Source organism: Orbicella franksi, chromosome 11, assembly GCF_964199315.1.
Source record: "Orbicella franksi chromosome 11, jaOrbFran1.1, whole genome shotgun sequence".
Taxonomy (NCBI): Eukaryota; Metazoa; Cnidaria; class Anthozoa; order Scleractinia; family Merulinidae; genus Orbicella; species Orbicella franksi.
In genome coordinates, this window is record NC_138155.1 from 17,726,018 (window position 1) to 17,746,837 (window position 20,820).

General features: G+C 42.9%; 2 protein-coding genes across 2 annotated transcripts in view; both read left to right on the forward strand.

Annotated features, from left to right (window-relative positions):
- The window catches only part of LOC145503140 (uncharacterized), a 37,624-nt gene extending 26,397 nt beyond the window's left edge, over positions 1–11,227 (forward strand). The window contains exon 4 of the mRNA XM_081482611.1: positions 10,360–11,227. The gene's annotated coding sequence lies outside the window, so the exon portion shown is untranslated. The remainder of the gene's footprint in view (positions 1–10,359) is intronic.
- Positions 10,023–10,700, forward strand: LOC145502154 (uncharacterized). Its single transcript, XM_081481426.1, has one exon. The coding sequence runs from the start codon at positions 10,023–10,025 to the stop codon at positions 10,698–10,700; it is 678 nt and encodes a 225-aa protein (XP_081337552.1).
- Positions 11,228–20,820: the final 9,593 nt, after the last annotated feature.

The following is a 20,820-nucleotide window of genomic DNA, read 5'->3' on the forward strand; positions in this document are numbered from 1 at the left end:
ATAGGTCTTCGAATAACACATGGAACAAATTTAGCCGTTAATTTACGGCTAAACATGGGTCTCACTACATAACATGGAACTAATTTAGCAGTGAATTAACTGCTAAACATGAGTATCAGCATATAACGTGGAACAAACTTTGCCGTTAATTTACGGCTAAACATGGGTATTCGACAATAACATGGAACAAATTTAGCCGTTAATTTACGGCTAAACATGGGTATTCGACTATAACATGGAACAAATTTAGCCGTTAATTTACGGCTAAACATGGGTCTTAATATATTCTGTGAAACAAATTTAACAGTCAATTTACGGCTAAAAACGGGTATTGCTACATAAAATGAAAAAAATTTATAAGTTAATTTACGGCTAAATTGGGCAATTGTAAGTATTTGGAAAAATAATTAGCACTTAGTTAATGGCTAAGTTCCGCATTGTATAATAAAAAGATAAATTTTTATACATGTTGACTGAAAAAGTTTTCGGCTAAAAAATTTTGATATATATAGAGAAAATTTAATGCAAATTTTTTATTTATATATATACCCGCGAACATCACGCCCGACGAAGACTTTAAGAAAGACATTAACTCCATGAGAAAGAAAGCCGAACAGGCCCTTGTAGGGGCCCTAGTGAAATTTCACCACAGGCGCGTAGAAAGGCTTAAGAATAAGTACAGAAAGCTAGAACAAGCTAAGTCTCGCAGAAGTTTCCACGAAAGCAACCAGTCTTCCCGCAAAACGCCGGCCAGAAATAGAAATGCAAACGAAGATAAGAAAGACAACGAGCTAGCCGAAGTGTTGAAAGCCAAGATCAGAGAGGTCGATATATTGCTGGAACAAATGAGATCACAAGCAACGAATAAAAAAAGTGAATCTTATCCTGTTGTCTTATCTGACCCTTTAGAAATAAGGGAGAAAGGGAAAAGAAACAACACAGATAACAAAGCGGTTAAAAGCCGCAAAAGATTAGAGCGGCGAAAAATCAAAGAGAAAATACGCTTTCAAAACAACATTGAGTCACGCAAGCAACATATCAAAAACCTGTCAAATACACGGCTGACAAACGAGCAAATTACCCTGCTATCCCGTGGTTTGAAATTCATTCCTGCTCCCGTGACAAGAGAAAACACTATCAGGCGCCAGCTACTCAATGACTTCAGTCATTTTGCCAGAAGAATGCGCCTTAAGTACATATTTCACGGTCGCGACAAAGAACCTCATCCTTTCCACGTCAAGTCAGACTGGGACCCACCAGTCTAGCCCTCAGTTGCTCTAGAAACCTTTCTAGAAGAAGTCAAATTTGACCTTGCTAATATCAAATCGAACAGGCCGAAAGACAACCTGTCACAGGGAGAGCGAAATGCTCTCGAAGAACTATCGCGTGACAAGAACATTGTACTAAAGAAAGCCGATAAGGGTACCACAACAGTCATAATGAACAGAACAGATAAACTTAAGGTAATTCCTCTGAAATAAAAGTGACAATAGATTTTTGTTCAAACTTTGTCCACTGAATATTTGTTATATGATAACTTCAATTTTGAAATAAAAAAGGGGGGGTGCCCATGCTCATTAAGGAGCAGTGAGGCATTGAAAACGCCCCATTTTGGCATTATTTAATGCTTATTATAAAAACGCATTCTCAGTAATTGTAAAATCTTTGTGAGCCCAGACTCATAACAAAACGCATTAAACTACAGTCAATACATTGTGTCGCACACAAATAAACATTTTAAGTTTGATTCAGACAGAAAGCTAAATCCTTGATTAAAAATTTCAACCAAATTTCTTGACGTGGTTACCGACTGCAAAATAGAAAAGACCACAGTGTATCTGCTATTTTTCTTATTTATTCAATTTTCAGCAATAGAAATTAGATCAGTCTTTCCTCATGCGAAGCTTATGATTAGTTGATTACAATGGCTGGAAAAAAAATTAGGGTGCCCATGCTCGTTGGTGAGCTAGAGCCATTTTTCAACTGAAAGAGCTCGATATCAAGGCAAATCCGTCATGTTTTCAATATCCGCGTGCACGAGCGCGCGCTAATGACGCCATAAATTATGTGTAGTAAGGATGCGCAATGCAAATGTGAGGAATGACCTTAACGAGGCGAGTCTAGTTGGATTCGCTGTTAGATCCGCTGCCATCACAAGCAGAATCAAGTACTGATAGTCCTACAAGACAGGAGGATTGGTAAGGTTTTACTTCTCGCATCTTTGCCGTGACCCTCCTAGGGACTTTATGCTGGTCTTTTGACCTAACCTAGGGTAAGCGGCGTCTTTGCTTCTTTCCTCCGTTTTTTCTTCTATGCTCAACTCCGTTTTAGGCCGAGAGCTTTTTCTTTTACACTCAATTGTGCCAGTTTTCTGGCCGTTGCGTGTTTTTTCCTTTTGTTAAGCTCGGTCACCCATCCGGCTGGGCGGGCCTTCTTTGTTAAGCTTGGTCACCCATCCAGCTTAACTTCTCATTTTTTCTTATTTTGTGTGTGGCTCTTTTTGAGTGGATTCTTTTGAGATTCACTTTTGCGCACTTCGCACCTTCCTGTGCCTTGTGTCTCTTACTTTAATTTTATTGTAGCCAGGCTTGTCCTGTTGTCCAAATTTATCTTACAACTTAATTGATATTTATTGCATGCTTTAACTTTGCTTGAGCGTTGCTTGTTATTAAGCTTTCGCTCTTCCAAATTCTCCCATATTTATTGCTGTTTGCAGCGCTTAGTTCTTTTGTGGCCAGGCTAAAGTCCTGTCGTCCAATTTGTATCTTCATTCTTGTAGTCCTATTACCTGGTATTATTTTTGTAGCCGGGTAAATTTCCGCGTTTCATTCTTTTTCATCTTCTTTGCTGTGTGCCCGTAATTTTATTGTAGCCAGGCAATAGTCCTGTGGTCCAAATTATTGTTTCTTTTAATAGTATTTATCGTAGTCGGGTAAATCCCGCTAACGTATTAAATAATAATTAATTCTACCTTATTTATTGCCATGCGTTGCGCTTAATTCTATTGTAGCCAGGCTAAAGTCCTGTTGTCCAAATTTGTTTCCTAACTTTTTGTAGTCTAATTATTTAGTTATATATTTGTAGCCGGGTAAATTCCCGTGGTAATTTTATTATAGCCAGGCAATAAGTCCTGTTGTCCAAATTCTTTTTCTCCTTAATAGTATTTATTGTAGTCGGGTAAAATCCCGTTAACGTATTTAAATATTAATTAACTCTCCCTTATTTATTGCTATTCGCTGCGCTTAATTCTATTGTAGCCAGGCTAAAGTCCTGTTGTCCAAATTTATATCTTAACTTTTTGTAGTTTTATTACTTAGTAATATTTTTGTAGCCGGGTAAATTCCCGTAGTTCTTTCATTCATCCTTTTTTCCGTGTGCACCTAGTTTTATTGTAGCCAGGCAATAGTCCTGTTGTCTAAATTCGTTTCTTTCCGCTAAAATTTGCTGTTGTTAGTTCATCATGCGTGAGCACCGCAAAACCGTCAACATTCATTGCGGCAAAAAGCTCTCGGGCAAATCCCGGGATGAAATTTTGACTGCCATCCTTCAAAAATATCAAAATGTTGTGGCAGTCCAACAGAACTTTGACGTCATCCGTGTCACTTTCAAAGAGGAGGAGCAGGCCCTCGCTGCTCTGCATGAAAAGGGTGCGAGGCTTTTCGGCCTGTGGTGTAGGATGGACGGGGGTCCTCCCACCACTATCGTCCATCTTTTTGATTACTCTTATGAGGATCCTGCTGAGGACATCTCCGCTTTCTTTGCTGACTATGGTATTGTTAAGGGTGTTCGTCATCAAAAGTATCTACGAAATGGTGACATCGCCACTGGCACGAGGCTGATTGACATTGTTTTGTCTCAAACTCCTCCTAGAGTGGCTGTTATTAATGGCTCTACTTGTCGGGTTTGGTACCGTGGCCAACCCATTATGTGTAACATCTGTGCAACAATTGGGCATAAGTCGTTAAACTGCCCATATAAGAATAAATGCCGCCTTTGCGAACAGAAGGGTCATTTCGCCAGAAATTGCCCTAATCCTTGGGGCCTCAACGTTACTTCTGACGTTTCTGGGGGTGATTCGTCTGGCGCTCCCGCTAATGGTGGAGCTCAGGTGGCCCCCCCTGTAGATGGTCTAAATTCTTCTGATACCACTGCTAATGGTGAGGCTCAGGTGGTCCCCCCTGTGGGTGACCTAAATTCTTCTGCTGTTTCCGCTAATGACGGGAGTCGCTCGGGAGATCAAAATTCTCCTAGTGCTCCTGCTAATGGTGAGGGCTCTTCAGGTGCCCAATTTTCTTCTGGTGCTCCCGTCAACGGTGGGGCCCAATCGGGTTCTCACGAGTTTGCTGGGTCTTCCAGTCGTTTAGCTTCTCCTCGGGTCGCCCCTTCCGAGGGGTCTATTGACTCGTTGGTTGGTTCTCATGAGCCGGTCCCTGTTACTCAGCCTTGCTCTAGCCATTCGCTGGCTCCTCAGGAAGAGGCTGTTCCTCCCTCTCAACAAACTGATCCGGCGGAAGTTTTTGTGGATGCGTCAGACGGCTCTGACATTGAAGAATTTACTGAGGATGTGCCCTCCCTCTCCTCCTCTCAAGTTATCTCTGAGTTCTCTCAGAGCCAGAGTATTCTTAGCAGTGTCCAAAATGTTAAACAAAATGGTAGTGTTACTGGCGACGTCGTAGTCTCCGATGTCGTTGAAGTCCTAGTCCTAGGCTGATGTCTACTCAATGGATCCATCTCTGGCATCGCTTAAACGCAGCAGGTCCAGAGAGCCCTCGTCCAAAAAGAAGTATAGGACTGTTTCTTCCTCCCCCCATGGTGGTGGGCGGCACCTTGGTCTGCCGATGGTTTTGCGAGATCGTCCCACTTAGGGCTGATCTCCCTTCTCGACACTCTGTTTATTGTTCGTTTTTGATGTTTTTTCTTCATTTACCGACTTGTCATGGCGTCTTTCTTAACTCTTAATACCAGTGGGTTGCGGGACGCGAATAAGAGGATGGCTCTGCTTCATTGGCTTAGCCATTTGTCTTTGGACTTCGCTTGCCTGCAGGAAACCCATGTCACTTCAATTGCCGAGAGTAATTCCTGGTTTTCTTCTTACGGTTTCCTGTCTGTTGTTTCCCCCGGCTCATCGCACTCCTGTGGTTCTGTTATTCTTTTCCGGCCTAGATATTCGTTGCTTAATTCTTGTACTGACACGGATGGTCGTTTGATCGTGATGTAGTTTTTCGTGTTGTCTGTATTTACGCCCCTAACCGGAATCCGGATGGGGATGCCTTTTTCAGTTTTGTCTCCTCCAAAGTTGATCCGTCGGTTGCCACCTTTGTTTGTGGGGATTTCAATGCTGTTTTTGACCGGTCCATGAATAGGAGAGGTTCCAACGTTTTGGATTATTCCAGGGAAAGCAGTGCTACCCTTCTTGCCCTTTTTCGTGATTGTGGTGTGGTCGAAATTTAGAGATCTCTTCATCCTGCTACATTTGCTTTCTCTTGGCTTAGGCCAGATGGCACACTGTCATCCAGGATTGACCTTGTCGGGTGTCCCTATTCATGGATACATCTCGTGCGGTCTTGTGTCATGCTGGCTTGCCCTTATTCCGACCATTGTGCTGTTCTTCTCTCTGTTCCTATTCCGGAACCGACTCCTCGCGGCCCTGGCCGCTGGAAGCTCAACACCTCAATCCTTAAGGATGTTGGTTTCAGATCTTCAGTCTCGGATTTCTGGGCTGGGTGGAAAAATATGAAACACTCCTTTGATTCTCTACAATCTTGGTGGGATACGGGTAAAAATCATCTCAAGAGTCTGGCTATCAAAGCTGGTGCCTCAAAATCAAAAGAACGGAACTCAACTCGTATTAATTTTATTGCAATCTCTGGCTCAACATTTAAAAGCTCAAATTGACAAGGGCGTGTGTCCCTTCTTAATGTTTATGAGTCCACGCTGTCAACAATCGCGTCTCTTGACCAAGCAGCGGCTGAGGGTGCCCGCATCAGATCTCGCACCCGTTGGGCCGAGGAGGGCGAAGCCTCCACCAGCTACTTTTTTCGGTTAGAGAAGAGAAATGGCGTTGAGGAATGGTTTTCTGCCATGCAGAATCCTGACGGTTCTATCGTGGCTGATGTTCCTGGCATCTGCGATTCATGGGTCTCTTTTTATTCTGATTTATTCTGTGCCTGCCCTACGAACACTGATGTCGAGAATCAGCTCTTAGATAATCTGTCTTCTTTCGTCCCTCCTTCGCAGGTCCCCCTTTGTGAGGGCCATCTTACTGTGGAGGAGACGCATAAGGCACTCTTAGGTATGGCTAGAGGAAAATCTCCAGGCTCGGATGGTCTCCCGGCCGAATTTTACCCGGCTTTCTGGGATATTTTGGGTCCTGACCTCGTCGAGGTTCTAAATGCCTCCTTTGACTCTGGTCTTCTTCCCTTTTCTCAACGGGGCGCGCTTATCTCCCTCATTTTCAAGAAGGGTGATCGACTATTGCATAAGAATTGGCGCCCTGTTAGTCTCGTAAATGTGGACTATAAAATCTGTGCCAGAGCTCTCGCTGGAAGACTTCTAAGAGTTATTCATCATGTCGTGGCCCGTGATCAAACCTGCGGAGTCCCCCATCGCTTCATTGGTGAGAACGTGGCCCTCCTCCGGGATGTGGTTCACTATGCCAACGATGCGGATCTCCCGCTTGCCATCTTGTCTTTGGACCAAGAGAAGGCTTTCGACCGCGTCGATTGGCCCGTCCTCCAGTCTACCCTCTCTCGAATGGGTTTCGTCCCATCTTTCATCGAGTGGGTGGTTTTGCTTTACTCTGACATTCGGAGCTCCATCCTCATCAACGGTTACATCTCTCGTTACTTTAAACCTTCTCGGGGAGTTAGACAGGGTTGCCCCCTGTCTCCTCTCCTCTATGTTCTGACTATGGAAGTCGTGGCGGTTAATATCCGGGCCCACCCGGCCATCGAGGGCCTTGTGTTGCCTCGTGCTTCTGTGCCTTTGCCGGTTTTATCTTTATATGCTGATGACACATCTGTCATTTCATCATCAGATGCTGCTACGGTGGCTGTATTTGACACGTATGCCCTCTTTGACACCGGCACCGGAGCCAAATTAAATATGGAGAAGTGCAAAGGCCTTTGGCTTGGTGCTTGGCGTGATCGTGTGGATGCACCGGTGCCAATCGAATGGTCTTCCTCCAAGCTAAAAGTCCTAGGTGTTTTCATTGGGAATGGTAACGTTGACACTGCTAACTGGTGCCCTAGAATCGAGGCCGTTGAGAACTGCCTTTCCTCATGGCGTTCACGGTCCCTCTCATATAGCGGCAAAGCCCTTGTTATTAATGCTCTCGCTCTGTCAAGGATCTGGTATGTCGCCTCATTGGTGCATATGCCGCCCTGGGTCCTTGCTGAGCTCAACTCTATTATCTTCAAATTTTTCTGGAGTGGGAAGCGTGACCTTGTGGCTCGCAATGTAGTAATCCATGACCGCTCCAAGGGTGGCTTTAACATGGTCTCTATTGCTCTTAAAGTTAATGCTCTCTTGGTGCAATGGATCCGCCGTTATTTGTTCTCCCCGAACAGCTGGGTCCCTCTAATGACCTTCTGGTTCTTTGACCGTTTTGGTATAGACCCCATTAGTGTCTTCTCGGCGCCTTCGGCTTTCTCTCCTGCCGGGCTTCCTCCCTTTTATGCTGCCATGCTGAATTCGTGGAAAGCTCTGAATGGCTCAGCCTCTCCAAATGGCTTGGTTGTACGCTCTTTGGTCGAAAATGTAGACCTCCCGGCATCCTCCTTTTCTTGCAAATCGTGCTACCAGTTGTCTCCTTAATCATCCTTGTCGGTCTCATTGTGTTACCAAATTCAGACCTTCCTTTGGTGACCTCGACTGCCCTTCAACCTGGAAATCTCTGTTTTTCTTGCCCTTAGACAGGCAAGTTATTGATCTGAATTGGAAAGTAGCTCATGGGGTTTTGTACACCGCTGAACGGCTATCCTCCTTTGGTTATAACCTGCCCACCAATTGTTTTTGCGGTTATCACATGGAGTCCTCTGAACATCTCTTCTTTTCGTGTCCCCTCATCCAGAGTGGCATTGGCTTTGTTCAATCTCTGCTCTTTCGGGCCTCCCCCTTGGCTCCCTCCATAACTGTGCGACACATGCTCTTTGTTTTAGCAGCGACGAGCTTCTTTGTGTTCCTCGGGTCTTCTCCTACTTACTGAATCTTTGTAAGTTTTTAGTCTGGTGCCAGCGGAACGACTATCGCTTCCGCTCAGTACCACCCAGTGCTCTCAGGCTCCTGGCCTGTCTCAAGTCTAGGGCAAATTTCTATTTGCCTCTGTACTTCAAGCGTTTCCTCTCCCAGCGCGTCGTCGCCTCTTCCATCGTCAATAGAGACCTTAAGCAAACACTTCAGGCGGTTAGGTGGAGGCGGCGATGGCCGCGCGGGAGTTGGGTTGAGACCGCCTCCTCTTGGCGCGAAATTAGAATATTAAGCTTTCGTAGAAGCGGCGGCGAGCAACGGCTGTTTTGCTTTCGTTTTCAGTGGTCCAATTCGACTTTGTTCGTGGATTTTACGAGCATAATGGCAACTTTTCGAGAAGTCCGAGACCTTCTAGCTGTTGCATGCTTTGAGGACATCATAGACGAGGATGAATTTCTGTTGCTGAGGGATCTACACACGTCGAAAAATCTTTACTTTCCTTACGAAGACTGAATCAGCCTTGTCTTTACTAGTGCAGCCAAGGTCACTGGCCTCTGCCTCCTCCCATTTTCCTGATATTTCTTCCATCAGAATATTCATCTCGCTATCTTCGATGTCAACTCCACTCAGTTTCGCCTTGAATTTGTCCAGTAGTAGTTTGAAATGTTCCTTTACGTTTTTCCGCTTCACCTGAAACTTCACGGAGGTTTCGTCATTCAGACGATCCGTGATGGCATTCCATACTTTTCCTCGATCTACAGTCCTTGGTTTGAAGATCCATGGTTCTGAAGCTCTGACTTCTTTCGCTAGGATCAAATCGTGTGCTTCTGTCCATTCCATGATCGAGCTAGAAGAGAGAAAACAAAAGCTTATTAAAAACAGGTCCTGTCTATCGATTCACCTTTCGGAAATATTCCAAAGTTCTGGAGACAAATTGGAAGAACAAAATAGCATTTTGTACCAGCAAGTACTTGCAATCTAAAGTTTTAAAGTCTACAAGACGTGAACATCACTCCGAACAATGTGAATCCAGGAAACTCACCCATTCCTTTTGCTTTTCTCTCCTTCGCTTGCCATCTTTCTTCTTCACTCACACCTCCAATGTGAAGTGAGATTTTCGCTGTAAAGCAAACGAAATATCAAATATTTGCAAAAAAAAAATACAAAGAGAGGTGTCAAAAAACATTTTTTAACTTTATAAAAGAGTTTCTGTGTATTTTAGGTGCTACAAATGGTAAAATAAAGCGACCGTCTCTCGAGGCGGCCAAACCTACCTTTCTCGCCGCCGCCACTGTTGGAAGACGCGGGCAACACTCCACGTGATTATGCTAATTAGGTCGAGAGCGGGAAATTTTACTTCCGGTTGGCGTCCACCTCGCCGCCTTCAGTGTTTGCTTAAGGTCTCTAATGGGGCGCTAATGGCGTCGTTGGCGTTGTCCCTGGCGGTTCTTTTAAACTGAGTTTTTGAGCGCCTGGTTTTATCTAGAACTTTTTGGTGTCTTCGTTTTTATTACACGTATTGAAGTATTTGGTCTCTTTCCCTAGTCCTGGTCGCCTTTGTTGGATGTACTGAGCTAGTATTTTTTAACCAGTCTTTCTTTTCTCGCTTTTACTGCATGGGTAATGTTTTAAACTGTGTCTATTGTCTTTTGTTTTTTATGGTGGGGCGGGGTTCGACTCCCCGGCGAAGTTGGCGAGCCGGCCTCGTACGAGGGTGCTCCCCCTCCTTGGCGGTACTTCTTCATCTATGCCTCTATGGTCGGCGGAGATTGCACTGCGTCCATCGTACCGCCTTAAATACAAAAAAACATAACTACCGACCCCTAGGCAAACCTATGGCTGACACCACGGCCAAAAAAGTTCATCGATCGATTCGATCACTACTACAAGAAGGCCACATAGACGAAATGACGGCTAAATGGCTCTTCCTTACGCCCGACCCTCCGCGAATACCAGTGTTTTACACACTTACAAAGATTCACAAACCGACACCTGTTGGTAGACCAATTATATCAGGGTGTGACGGCCCTACAGAAAGAATCTCAGTTTTTGCTGACCACCTTATTCAGCCAATAGCACAAAAGCAAGCCTCGTATCTTAAAGATGTAACAGACTTTCTTAACTTAATCGAGAAGACTACACTGCTTAAAAACACCATTCTTGTCTCTATAGACGTCACCAGTCTCTACACGAACATACCACAGGAGGAGGGTATTACCACTGTATCCGAAGCATACGAAGAATTTTACCAGGAGAACCCTCCAATTCCTAGCAGGTATTTAAGAGAAATGCTAAGTCTGATTTTACAAGAAAACTCGTTCCAATTCAATGGAAAAGATTACCTCCAAACTCATGGAACAGCCATGGGAACGAAAATGGCCGTAGCTTTTGCTAACATATTTATGGCCAAAATAGAAAAAGAAATAGTCAGACAAAGTTACACAAAACCCATTTTTGGAAAAGATACATCGATGACGTCATATCTATGTGGAACACAAGTAGGGACAAAATAGAAGACTTCCTTCTAAAGGCAAACAGTTTTCACCCAACGATCAAATTCACGACTGAAATCTCAGAAACCGAAACTACATTCTTGGACACGACAGTGTACAAAGGTGACAGATTCAATAACGAATCTATTCTTGACGTGCGAACTCATTTCAAACCTACAGATACCTTTCAATACACGAATTTCTATTCGTGTCACCCACCAGGCGGCACGAAAGGCTTTATCAAAGGAGAAGCGTTAAGGCTTCTGAGAACAAATTCCTCTCAACTTACTCTTGAGGAAAACATGAGTAATTTCAAAACACGCCTGCAAAATAGAGGTTACCCAGTTAGAATTGTAGAAAAACACCCTTCAGAGATTAAATTCTTTGATAGAAAAGTGTCACTAGCTCAGAAAGACAAAACCGCACAAAAGAAAATACTGCCCTTTGTTAGCAATACCACCCGGCGTTACCTAACCTAAAAGACACACTTCTGGGGAAATGGCACCTTATAGATAATCACCCGCTACTGAGAGAAATCTTTAAGGAGCCCCCCCATCATCTCGTATCGCAAGGGAAAGTCCCTAAAAGACATCCTAGTTAAAGCTAAACTATGAAGGCCTTATAACTTATTCCGTTATTCATCCGCGAACGGCAGGAGTCGTGCAGGCTTGTCACCACTTTTATCACTGAGTTTGACGATTAATGGACGTGCCCCGTCCTGCTTCGCATGAGATTACTACGCTTTCCACGTTCACTACAGGCTTTAAGATCTTTTTAGAGCTGAAGATCTACATTTACAAAGAACATCTATGGCTCTCAGAGAAAATACTATGAAGGCCTTATAACTTATTCATCAGCGAACGGCAGGAGTCGTGCAGGCTTGTCAACACTTTCATCACTGAGATTTAAAAGCATATCTTGCAATAGAAATGAGCCTAAACAATGCATAAACACATGGCAAATCACAGAGGTGTCAAACTCAATGAGTCGACATGCAGATAACAGCGGAAACCATGCAGACCTATGACCTATAAAAATTTGCCATAGCACGATCTAACGGCTCCACTCCACTTAAAATTCCTCCTTATTACACAACGTGAAGTGCCCTTCATGAACACGAGTGAAGCGACAAGAAAGGTCGAGTGACCGAACAGAGAACGGCAAATGTACAAATGTCACGAACCGTAGAAGTCGTAAAGGCTAGTCAACCACATTTCACGCAGAAAATCTTCCAGTTCATTTTGATTTCTAAGTAATGTCTCGTACGACATTTCTGTCAGTTTGACAAAGTTGTCTCCTCTCTGAAAATGTCTTATGTCTACTTTGCCTGCTATAGTATCTCGGTGAAAGATGAAGTAAAATATCTCCAACAGATGACAGATAGATGGAGCGCGCGCGCACTGGGTCTAGTCTCCTACCGAGATGCTCTTTGGACTCGTCACGCAATCCTCCTGCATGACGAGCCCTAGTTGGATATTAGTTTTTAACCGCGCGGCCATGGGCCGAGCGCGGTTCTAGGTTTACCCGGGGCTTATTATTTATTTTTTTTTTGTCGGTGACCAGACGCAGACCTCCGCTCGGCCAAATTTTGAGTCACGCAACGTGTGATGTTTTTCCGCCAGAAGCTGTTAAAACATAAATAAACGGGCAATTTTACGGATATTGTTTTCTTTTTTGTGGGTAAAATATATTTTCTTTTCGTTTTATCAAAGCGTTGGATTTAAAGGGAATAATAAATACGCTAAAAAAAAGGTATTACGTCAGCCATGGAATGCTTTGACGGCGCAGTTTTCACTTTCGCTACATGACAAATAAGATCGTGTTTACTTTGCAAGTTTATTTCGCCAGAAGCGACATTCATTAATTTATTTGTAATTTTGCGAGAATTTCTTGTGGTTTTAGGCAGATGAAGTAAATTCTTTGGCTGTTTCATCGCAGCGAGTTCATAGATCGAAAGGAAAATTAAATATTTGCAAGCCAAGCAAAGAACTCGTCAGAACGTGCAAGGATTACGTCATTGGTGCGGAAATAACCACCGTACTAAAGATAGCCGTGGATAACGCAATTCTTGAATTATGTGACTTGTGTGACTTCTTTGCTAGCCCTTTACTCAAGGGAAAAAACAATTTAATTTAATCGTCACTTTCAAGAAAGAAAGCTCTTGTTAATAGCGTTCGTATCTTCATGCCTATACATATCCTGAAGAAAGTTCCAGATTAAGACTATTACGTCATCGGAGATTTCACACCGGTTACGACTGATGGTGCAATAATACAGCTTGCGTTGATCAAGTGCTGTGATGTCTACAGCACTGCGTTGTGACTGTAGTGCTAAGAAAACAGTTAAATTTTAAAAGCGCGGTTATAAGATCTAACAGATCTTCTTGTTTTTGTAGATTTGTCGGAAACCAGACCCAAGCTTCCACTCGGGCAAATTTTGAGTCACGCAACCTGTAATGTTTACTCACCAAAAGCTGTTGAAACATTAATAAATCTCATCTCCGATACTGACTTTCGCGGGAAAAAAATTAAAAACCCAGCGCTCGTCAAAAATTATATTTTTTCATCAGAAATTTAGCTCGGAACATATACATATATATATTCGTTTGAATCGTCGATGAAATGACCTTTTCCGGATATTTTTTCCTTCGGGGTCAACAAAAACCTCCGATTACAAAATCACGCCCAACCCACACGTTGCAAAAAAATCTCTTCAAAACCCTGACTTCGAAGCGATATAACACTTCAGCGTTAATCGCTACCACACATCGGCACACGGTAAATCTATTCCTTAACAATCCAGCTTTATTGTGTTAAAATTTCAGCGAAATCGAAAAAAACCAGAATTAATTAGAATTTTTTTGTGACCTCACTCCCCAGACTTGACCTAACAAAGGAAGCAACGGTCGGCCATAGCAACCGAAAAACACGAACATAACAAAGCCGACGTTTCGGCTAAAAAACTCCAGAATTATCGCCTGAGAGCTTAAACTTGAATAGGAACATCTTTTTCGAACTTTTTTCAAATGATTTAGACGAAAGACTGGCCTCGGCGGGCTACAAAAAAGACCAAGAGAAAAACAGAACAAGACAGCAGAACAAGCCTATAATATTTCATCGCATGGCTGTCGGCACGAAAACGAAACTAGAGCTTACTTCTGGATAAATTCAGCCTTAGAAGCCAGCAACCGGTCCCAAATTACTTTCTGTATCCTTACAAATGTCCTGACTTCCATCTCCGAAAGATTTTGCCCCAATTTTGAGCAAATAAACATTTCGTCGACGGCGACCGCCATTATGGTGGCTTGCATACTAAATAAGCTAACTTGACAAAATTCTCCCGAGGGGGAGATATGACGAAAAGAGCTGAAAAATGGCCTGTAATTGGCTAATGATGAGATCATCCCACTGTCCAACTTTGGTGAGAATCGAAAGTAAAGCCAATTTTCTGTCACGTTTTCAATCTGTGGTCACTGGAGTGACCAAAATCGATACATCGGTCGGGATAGAGTTTTATTATTAAAGTGCCTATGAAGTAAAAAATAATTGGTGCTGATTTTGAAAGGCTTTTCAGAGTAAAGAAGGATGGCGTTTTCCTGTTTGGAATATCTTTCTTCGTTTTAGAGATATTCACGTTTTTGTATTATAAGTGATGACGTCATAGGTGGTTCCACTAAAACAGTTCAACACTCAATCAAGAATATCTCTAGAAATATTAAAGCAGTGTTCTTTAAACTTGGCACCTGAAGTCTAAATCACAAAAGAAGCTTCCAAAAGAATCAAAATGACACCCGTTGTGCCGTCACCATGACAACAGTTATGCCGCTGGTCCTGTTTTAATTAAAACTAACATTACCAGATTTTATCTTAAACAAGGATCATCCACTCCCAACAATCTAATGGGGAGAGTTAAGACAATATGGGAATCACGTGTGTTCCGAGCAAGACCCTCTGTCCCTTTTCGAAGGGTTGCAAATTGGCATATTTGGTTTTTCACAGAAAGAGACTGGAGTCAAAAGTGTTGCCATGGCAACAACACAGAAGGTGTCATTCTCTTTCTTTTGTGATGCACATGTGTGGTGCCAAGTTTGAAGAACATTGCTCCAATATTTCTAGAGATATTCTTGACTCAGTGTTTTACTGTTCAAGTGGAACCAGCTATGACGTCATAACTTTCCTCATTTGCATAATACAAAAACGTAAATATCTCTAGAACGAAAAAAGATATTCCAAAAAGGGAAACGCCATTCTTCTTTACTTTGAAAAGCCTGTCAAATAAGCAGCAATTATTTTTTACTTCATAGGCACTTTAAATTATATGACTTGTGTGACTACTTTACTAGCCGTTTACTCGTGGAAAACACCAATTAAATTTAATCATGTTTTTTAAGAAAGAAAGCTGTTGTTAATAGTGTTATTATCGTGTAGTTCATATTGTTTATGCCCATACATATCCCGAAGAAAGTTCTAGATTAAGACCATTACGTCATCGGAGATTTGTGAACGGCTACCACTGATGGTGGAATAATACAGTTTGTGTTGATCAAGTGATCTGATGTCTACAGTAAGAAAAGAATCATCAATGACTGCTTTGGAATGTGCACTGCGTTCCGACGATAGTGCTAAGCAAACAGTTAAATCTTAAAAGCGTGGTTATAAGATCTAACAGATCTTCTTGTTGTTAATTAATGTCATTAATGACATTAATATATTTCAGTTGGTAAAATGAGCCGTATTTATGACTCATTTATTGGTTTTATTGAAACGTTATTGACCTTATTGTTTAAAACATTCACCGCTTTCATAATGCTTTCACAAATCCGAACTTCGCTGTCGGTCTGTTTTGACATTCGTGTCGCTTTCCCTATTTCGCTGGAGTAGTTTGTCATTCGTCGCCAGTTCGTGGCTCTCGTGTCGCCGTTTCAAGGCCATGTCGCTTGTCGGAATTTACCCCTAACGGGGCCTCATCATCTCATAGCGGAAATTCAAGTCGCTGAAGGTTGTATGGTTCAGTGAAGGACGTTACATATAAGAATGCGAATGCACACCGCGGCCGAGGCTGTGTATAGAAGATCTTTGACTCATTTTTACCTCAGAATGAAGTGTAGGTCTTGTGAAGGGCGATTAAATAATTTAAGAGAATTCTGGCCTTTTTTAATTGATCACTAAAACCCAAAGTCACTTTGAAAGGAGCGAAAGGGTGAAAACATTTATTGAAGTGTCACCGCGCCGTCGTCGCCCCGAACTTTGCAGAGCGCGAAGGATAATAGAACGAACTCGTCGCGGTATGCATTTTGCCGTCGTTGCCGATAAACTGGATTTATCTTGGACCGAAAGGAGGCTAGAAAAAGAGAAATATAATTTTTATTCTGTCGTTAATAAAGAAGTGTACGTGACTCCAACGGTTCGTGACAGTTGTGCACATTCTCGTTTAATTTTCGATCTTTCGACCTTTCTTTGCTTCACGGGTGTTTCTGAGTGGCAATTTTTATGCCATGTTATTAGAAGAAATGAAAATTATAGGTAGAGCGGAGTCGTTTGATTGTGTAACAGCATATTTTTGGAGGTCGTAGGTCTGCAAAGTTTCCGCTCTTAACTGCACGTCGCTTCTCAGAGTTTGACACCTGTTATTTGCCATGCGGTGCTTATACTTTGTTTAGGTTCGTTTCTATTGCAAGTTATGTTTTAAGGCTCTAAGTATTGGCTCTCCAGGGAGAATGATAAAATATTCCGTGAATATATTTGCCTACTTGCATTCTATATTGTGACGCCGCAGGTGATGCCGGACCCGGCTATTTGATTAGAACTGTTTATCTTCGTCCAGCTTTTCTTCAGAGTCTGCCGTAGCTTTATTTTGAGGACGCTATACGTTTTCCTAGAGACATTCTTTTTTTTTGCATCAATTTGGTCGAATGCATTGAAAGGAGAAACAACAATTACTACAGGATGAAATTGCGCTGCTCGACGTCTCCAGTTGGAATATGACAAACTTTCCATAAGTCCAGTAGGTAAGACGGCAACACTGAAAACCGCAACCACTAAATTGCCTCGAGACAGACTTGCTTAACCTTCAGGTAAACGTTGGAATACATATTATTCGAAATTTCAGCCTGAAAGCTAAGTATTGATAAATGGCACGGGTAATAGCAGTCGCAGCGCATTACATTCGACGAAGCTCAAGGCGACGAATTGCTGATTACAGAGGACCCGTCCCTGATGTTCTAAATTGTCAAAGTGGCACGTGACAAGACCCAACCAGGGTCTCTCCTCGCTCGCTCCAGGCGGCGGTAAGATGAGAGACCCTTTGAACGAGGTTGGTGATAATCTGTCACGTAACGAGATCAACTAACAATACATTCTGCAACACGAATAAAATCTAAACAAATATATTGCCGTCATGAACACTCAGATAGTATTGCTGTCATCGTGCAGCAAGGATATCAGAAGCCACAAGCATTTTTTCGAGTTTTCAGTTGTTGAGACAGAGATAGGGCTTATCTTAGCAAGAAGCGGGATTTTCGCGGTGCCCGTCAATTTTTCGGAAATGACTGTTTGCCCCTTTCATCGATGAAGCCTTGGAATTGGATGGAAAAGAGCGAGTAGATTATGTTCTGTGCCTCAGGATGTCTCCGGTCACAAAAAGGAATCACAAAAAGTACTCGCAGCAGAAAGGGGAATTAGTTTGCAGCACTCAATACACATTTTTGAGCTCACGAAAAACCTCGTACCCGTTGGATCAGGTAAGCGATTACAATGTTTATTCTTACTTTATGCAAGGATAAACATCCGTATAGCTTCTTATTTCACGAAGGGTACTTGGCAGGATCACAGACTTCATATCCTTACTTCAAATCACTTCACTGCCGCGTAAAATAACTCCAAGTTTAACAGCAAAATTATTTTCATGTCTCACGAGTTTTCAGGATTTTTGCAAATACTTTCATGTCGCAATCTTGTTCAAACACTGGCATTTACTCAACATTTTCACCTTCTTCAAGAGTTATTCAAAAGGGGAGCACTCGAATTGAAATATTTTACGGATATTAGAATTCCTTCCAACAATGCTAGGAAAAAGGAAAGGAAAGTAAAAGACTGACTTGTAACAAGGTAAAATACAGATTGCGTAATGAATTCGAGGTTTGTGAGGCTTTTTCCTGGGCTAGGTTTGTTCTTTCACCACATTGAGAGCTATTTGTTCTAGGGGGATGTGCAAAGTAGAAAAGAATAAATCAATCCTTTCTCTCCAAATATTAAAGCAATTTGTGTACGATATCGACAGTCCCTGGGAAAAACAAAACATCAGTTAGAATCGCAGGATTTGGGTGCAACAGGAGGCGTGGAAAACAGCACAGAAGGTCTATGTGGTCTAAGCTTGGTGAGTTTCTTCAAATTGTTTATGAAAAATTTCCATCCAATATAGTTAATGAAAGTGGAAAACCTTAAAGCATTCTCTAAATTCTCCTTCGCCCTTTTCAGGGGTTCAACCCACACTAGAGAAGGGCGTGTTCAGGATAACTTTCATGCGCATTCTCAAAACGCCGCCATTGGCGCCCGTCAACGACTGGCCAAAACAAGAATTGGAAAAGCGTACCCTCTCCTGAAAGCCAATCACATCCCAGAATGTAGCCAAATAATAAAGGTTTTAAATTAATTTATGGCTTCTTACCTTATTTTCTAAATGTTCCAAATGGAAAAGAATACTGAATAGTAACTGGATGAAGATATCGGGATAGGTTACCAGTCAATTAAATTAATTATCGACTATTACTTTCCAGCTCGCATGCGACTTGCGCTTTTGTACACGACACCCCGCGCTTAGAGACGGTTGATCTCATTTTGAAGCCATCCAAAGCAATGATTTCACTTTTTTGTCAGGTTGATGAACAAGCGAGTGAATTGATATTCCTGCGATTACTTGTCCTGTAACTGTTGGTGATGAATCTGTGCCAGAAGGTTCCACATCCAAACGGCAGAGCCTTTTTTTCCGCAAGAAGATTCAAAAGAGATACCCACGGAAAGCTCAAAAAGTTATATCTGCGATGCTTGATGTCCTGGCACCTGCAAATTCGCAAGAACTGTCGACTGAGCTTTTTGATCGTCATGCTGTTAGCAGACAGAGTCAGTTTGTGGTCGAAGCCAGGAGTGAAAAAGAGACGGAGCTTCTTAGTGCATTTGCTGAGAGCTACTTAAACGCGCAACATTCGAACACCAGACGACAAATACTCTCTTTGATGGCAGCTAAGTTATTCCTTAAGAAGAAAAGACAAATTATTCCAACGGTTACTAGCTATCGCTACAACATTGTCCGACGCCACAGGCTGTTACATGGAAGAGCTGCTCCCCTTCCAAACCAGGAGAAAAAGAGAATGAGGATGGAACCTGTAAAATTAGAACATTTTGTTTCTTTCATGACGAGTCCACACGTAATTCAAAATGTTCCTTTTCTGGAAAAACTTCTGAAATTGTTAACTGGCGAGATCATAAAAACACCCAATGTGATCAGAACAATGATACCAGAGCGTAGTATCAGCAATACTGCTGTGAAATCAACTTTGAGCCTATGAATAAGAGAACCGTACAGAGAGTTTTGGCCGTATGTTCTTCATCTGTTCGCAATTCTCTGCAAAGACTTGATAACTTTTCAGCACAAGGAGTGGGAGCATTTGATCATTTAGAGAAACTCGTAGACAGGCTTGTTGACTGTGGCAAGACTCAGCAATGGGCGAGGGAAATTAAGCAGCAACTTCGTTTGCCGAAGCAGTACCTAAAGGGCGACTACACGGAGCTCTTTCTCACCGCTGGAAAAGTTGGTTCCGCTGTCTGAACGGATCTCTTTGACTTGGCGTCTTCTCGCTATGAGCCTTCTCAGTGCCAACAGAAAGGAATCGGTGTCCAAACTGTGCGAGACTTCAATGTGTATTGCACGAATAACCAAACACGTAAAAATAACTCCGTATCTCTTTACAAGACTTCGCCCACGCTTTACTTGAAAGGGACCAAAGTAGTCGACACCGACTGATGTAAAGGGCTGCTGATCTGGGGTAAGACGATCCACAGGAAGATCGGCCATTTTCTGTTCGCAAACTGGACGTTGGGGACGCCGACAACTTACGCACTTTGATAGGACTGACCTAATTGCAGAGCTTGCCTTAACGATCGAAAATTTTTCGCGCAAAAGACTTAGCACTTATTCTCTTCCTGAGTGTCCATGTATCAGGTGACAGTGGTGAATAATTAGGGTGGACACGTGATCACTCTTTGGTAGGATGATCTGATACTTAGAATCAAAGGATGCTGGGGCTAAACCAAGTCTCTCACCAACACGTAATAGACCAACAACAAGGAGTGGGTCAAGACTCCGAAGACCGCTGTTTTTTTTGACATGCGCCACATCAACTCTTGACTTTCTAAGTGATTGGAGCTCTTCTAAGAAATAATACCAGTGGACACACTTTAGTATCTCTAATTCTGTTGCCCTCAGTTCTTCCGTGTTGATGCGCCGCCAAAGAGCGTTTAAGAGGATATTGCTAACTTCTTGCGTGTACTTGCCAATCGCAAATTCTCACGGTACCGTAGGAACCAAGCAATTGATTTATTGAGGCGATGCCAGGAAGACGTTCTTCGAAATTAATCTACTAGAGGACAAAAGGGCGCAGCCACTGACGTCGCCAGGACGGTGACGTTCACCTTCACCTCTGGATCGGCGTCTGGAATACTGCCCAGTGACGAAGGACCCTGTGGCCACCCCTCTTTTTTCTCCCACAGAAACGCCGGCCCCTTTATCCAGCGTTCAAAACTAAGAAGAGCTTCCGCCGATAACCCCCTGGATAGGTCATCACCTGGATTCAGGTCTCCACTCACATGTCTCCACGGATATGGATCCGAACCGTCTCAAATGATTGCGATACGATTAGCCACGAATGTGTGGAACCGCTTGGTTTCGTTACTGACGTAGCGCAACACTGATGTGCTGTCCGTCCACAAAGAGATTTCGCGGTTAGTGGCAAGACCAGCTCTCTCTTTGGAACTTCATCCGATTGCACTGAGACTACTGCGGCTGAAAGCTCCAGACGAGGAATTGTAACTTGTTTGAGAGGCACAAGACGCGACTTCCCTTGGAGGATTGTGCAGTCAATTGTACC

What these genes read in the sequence shown, in the direction of transcription:
- LOC145502154 (XM_081481426.1), top strand. Translation starts at nt 10,023, where the DNA reads ATGGCTGACACCACGGCCAAAAAAGTTCATCGATCGATTCGATCACTA.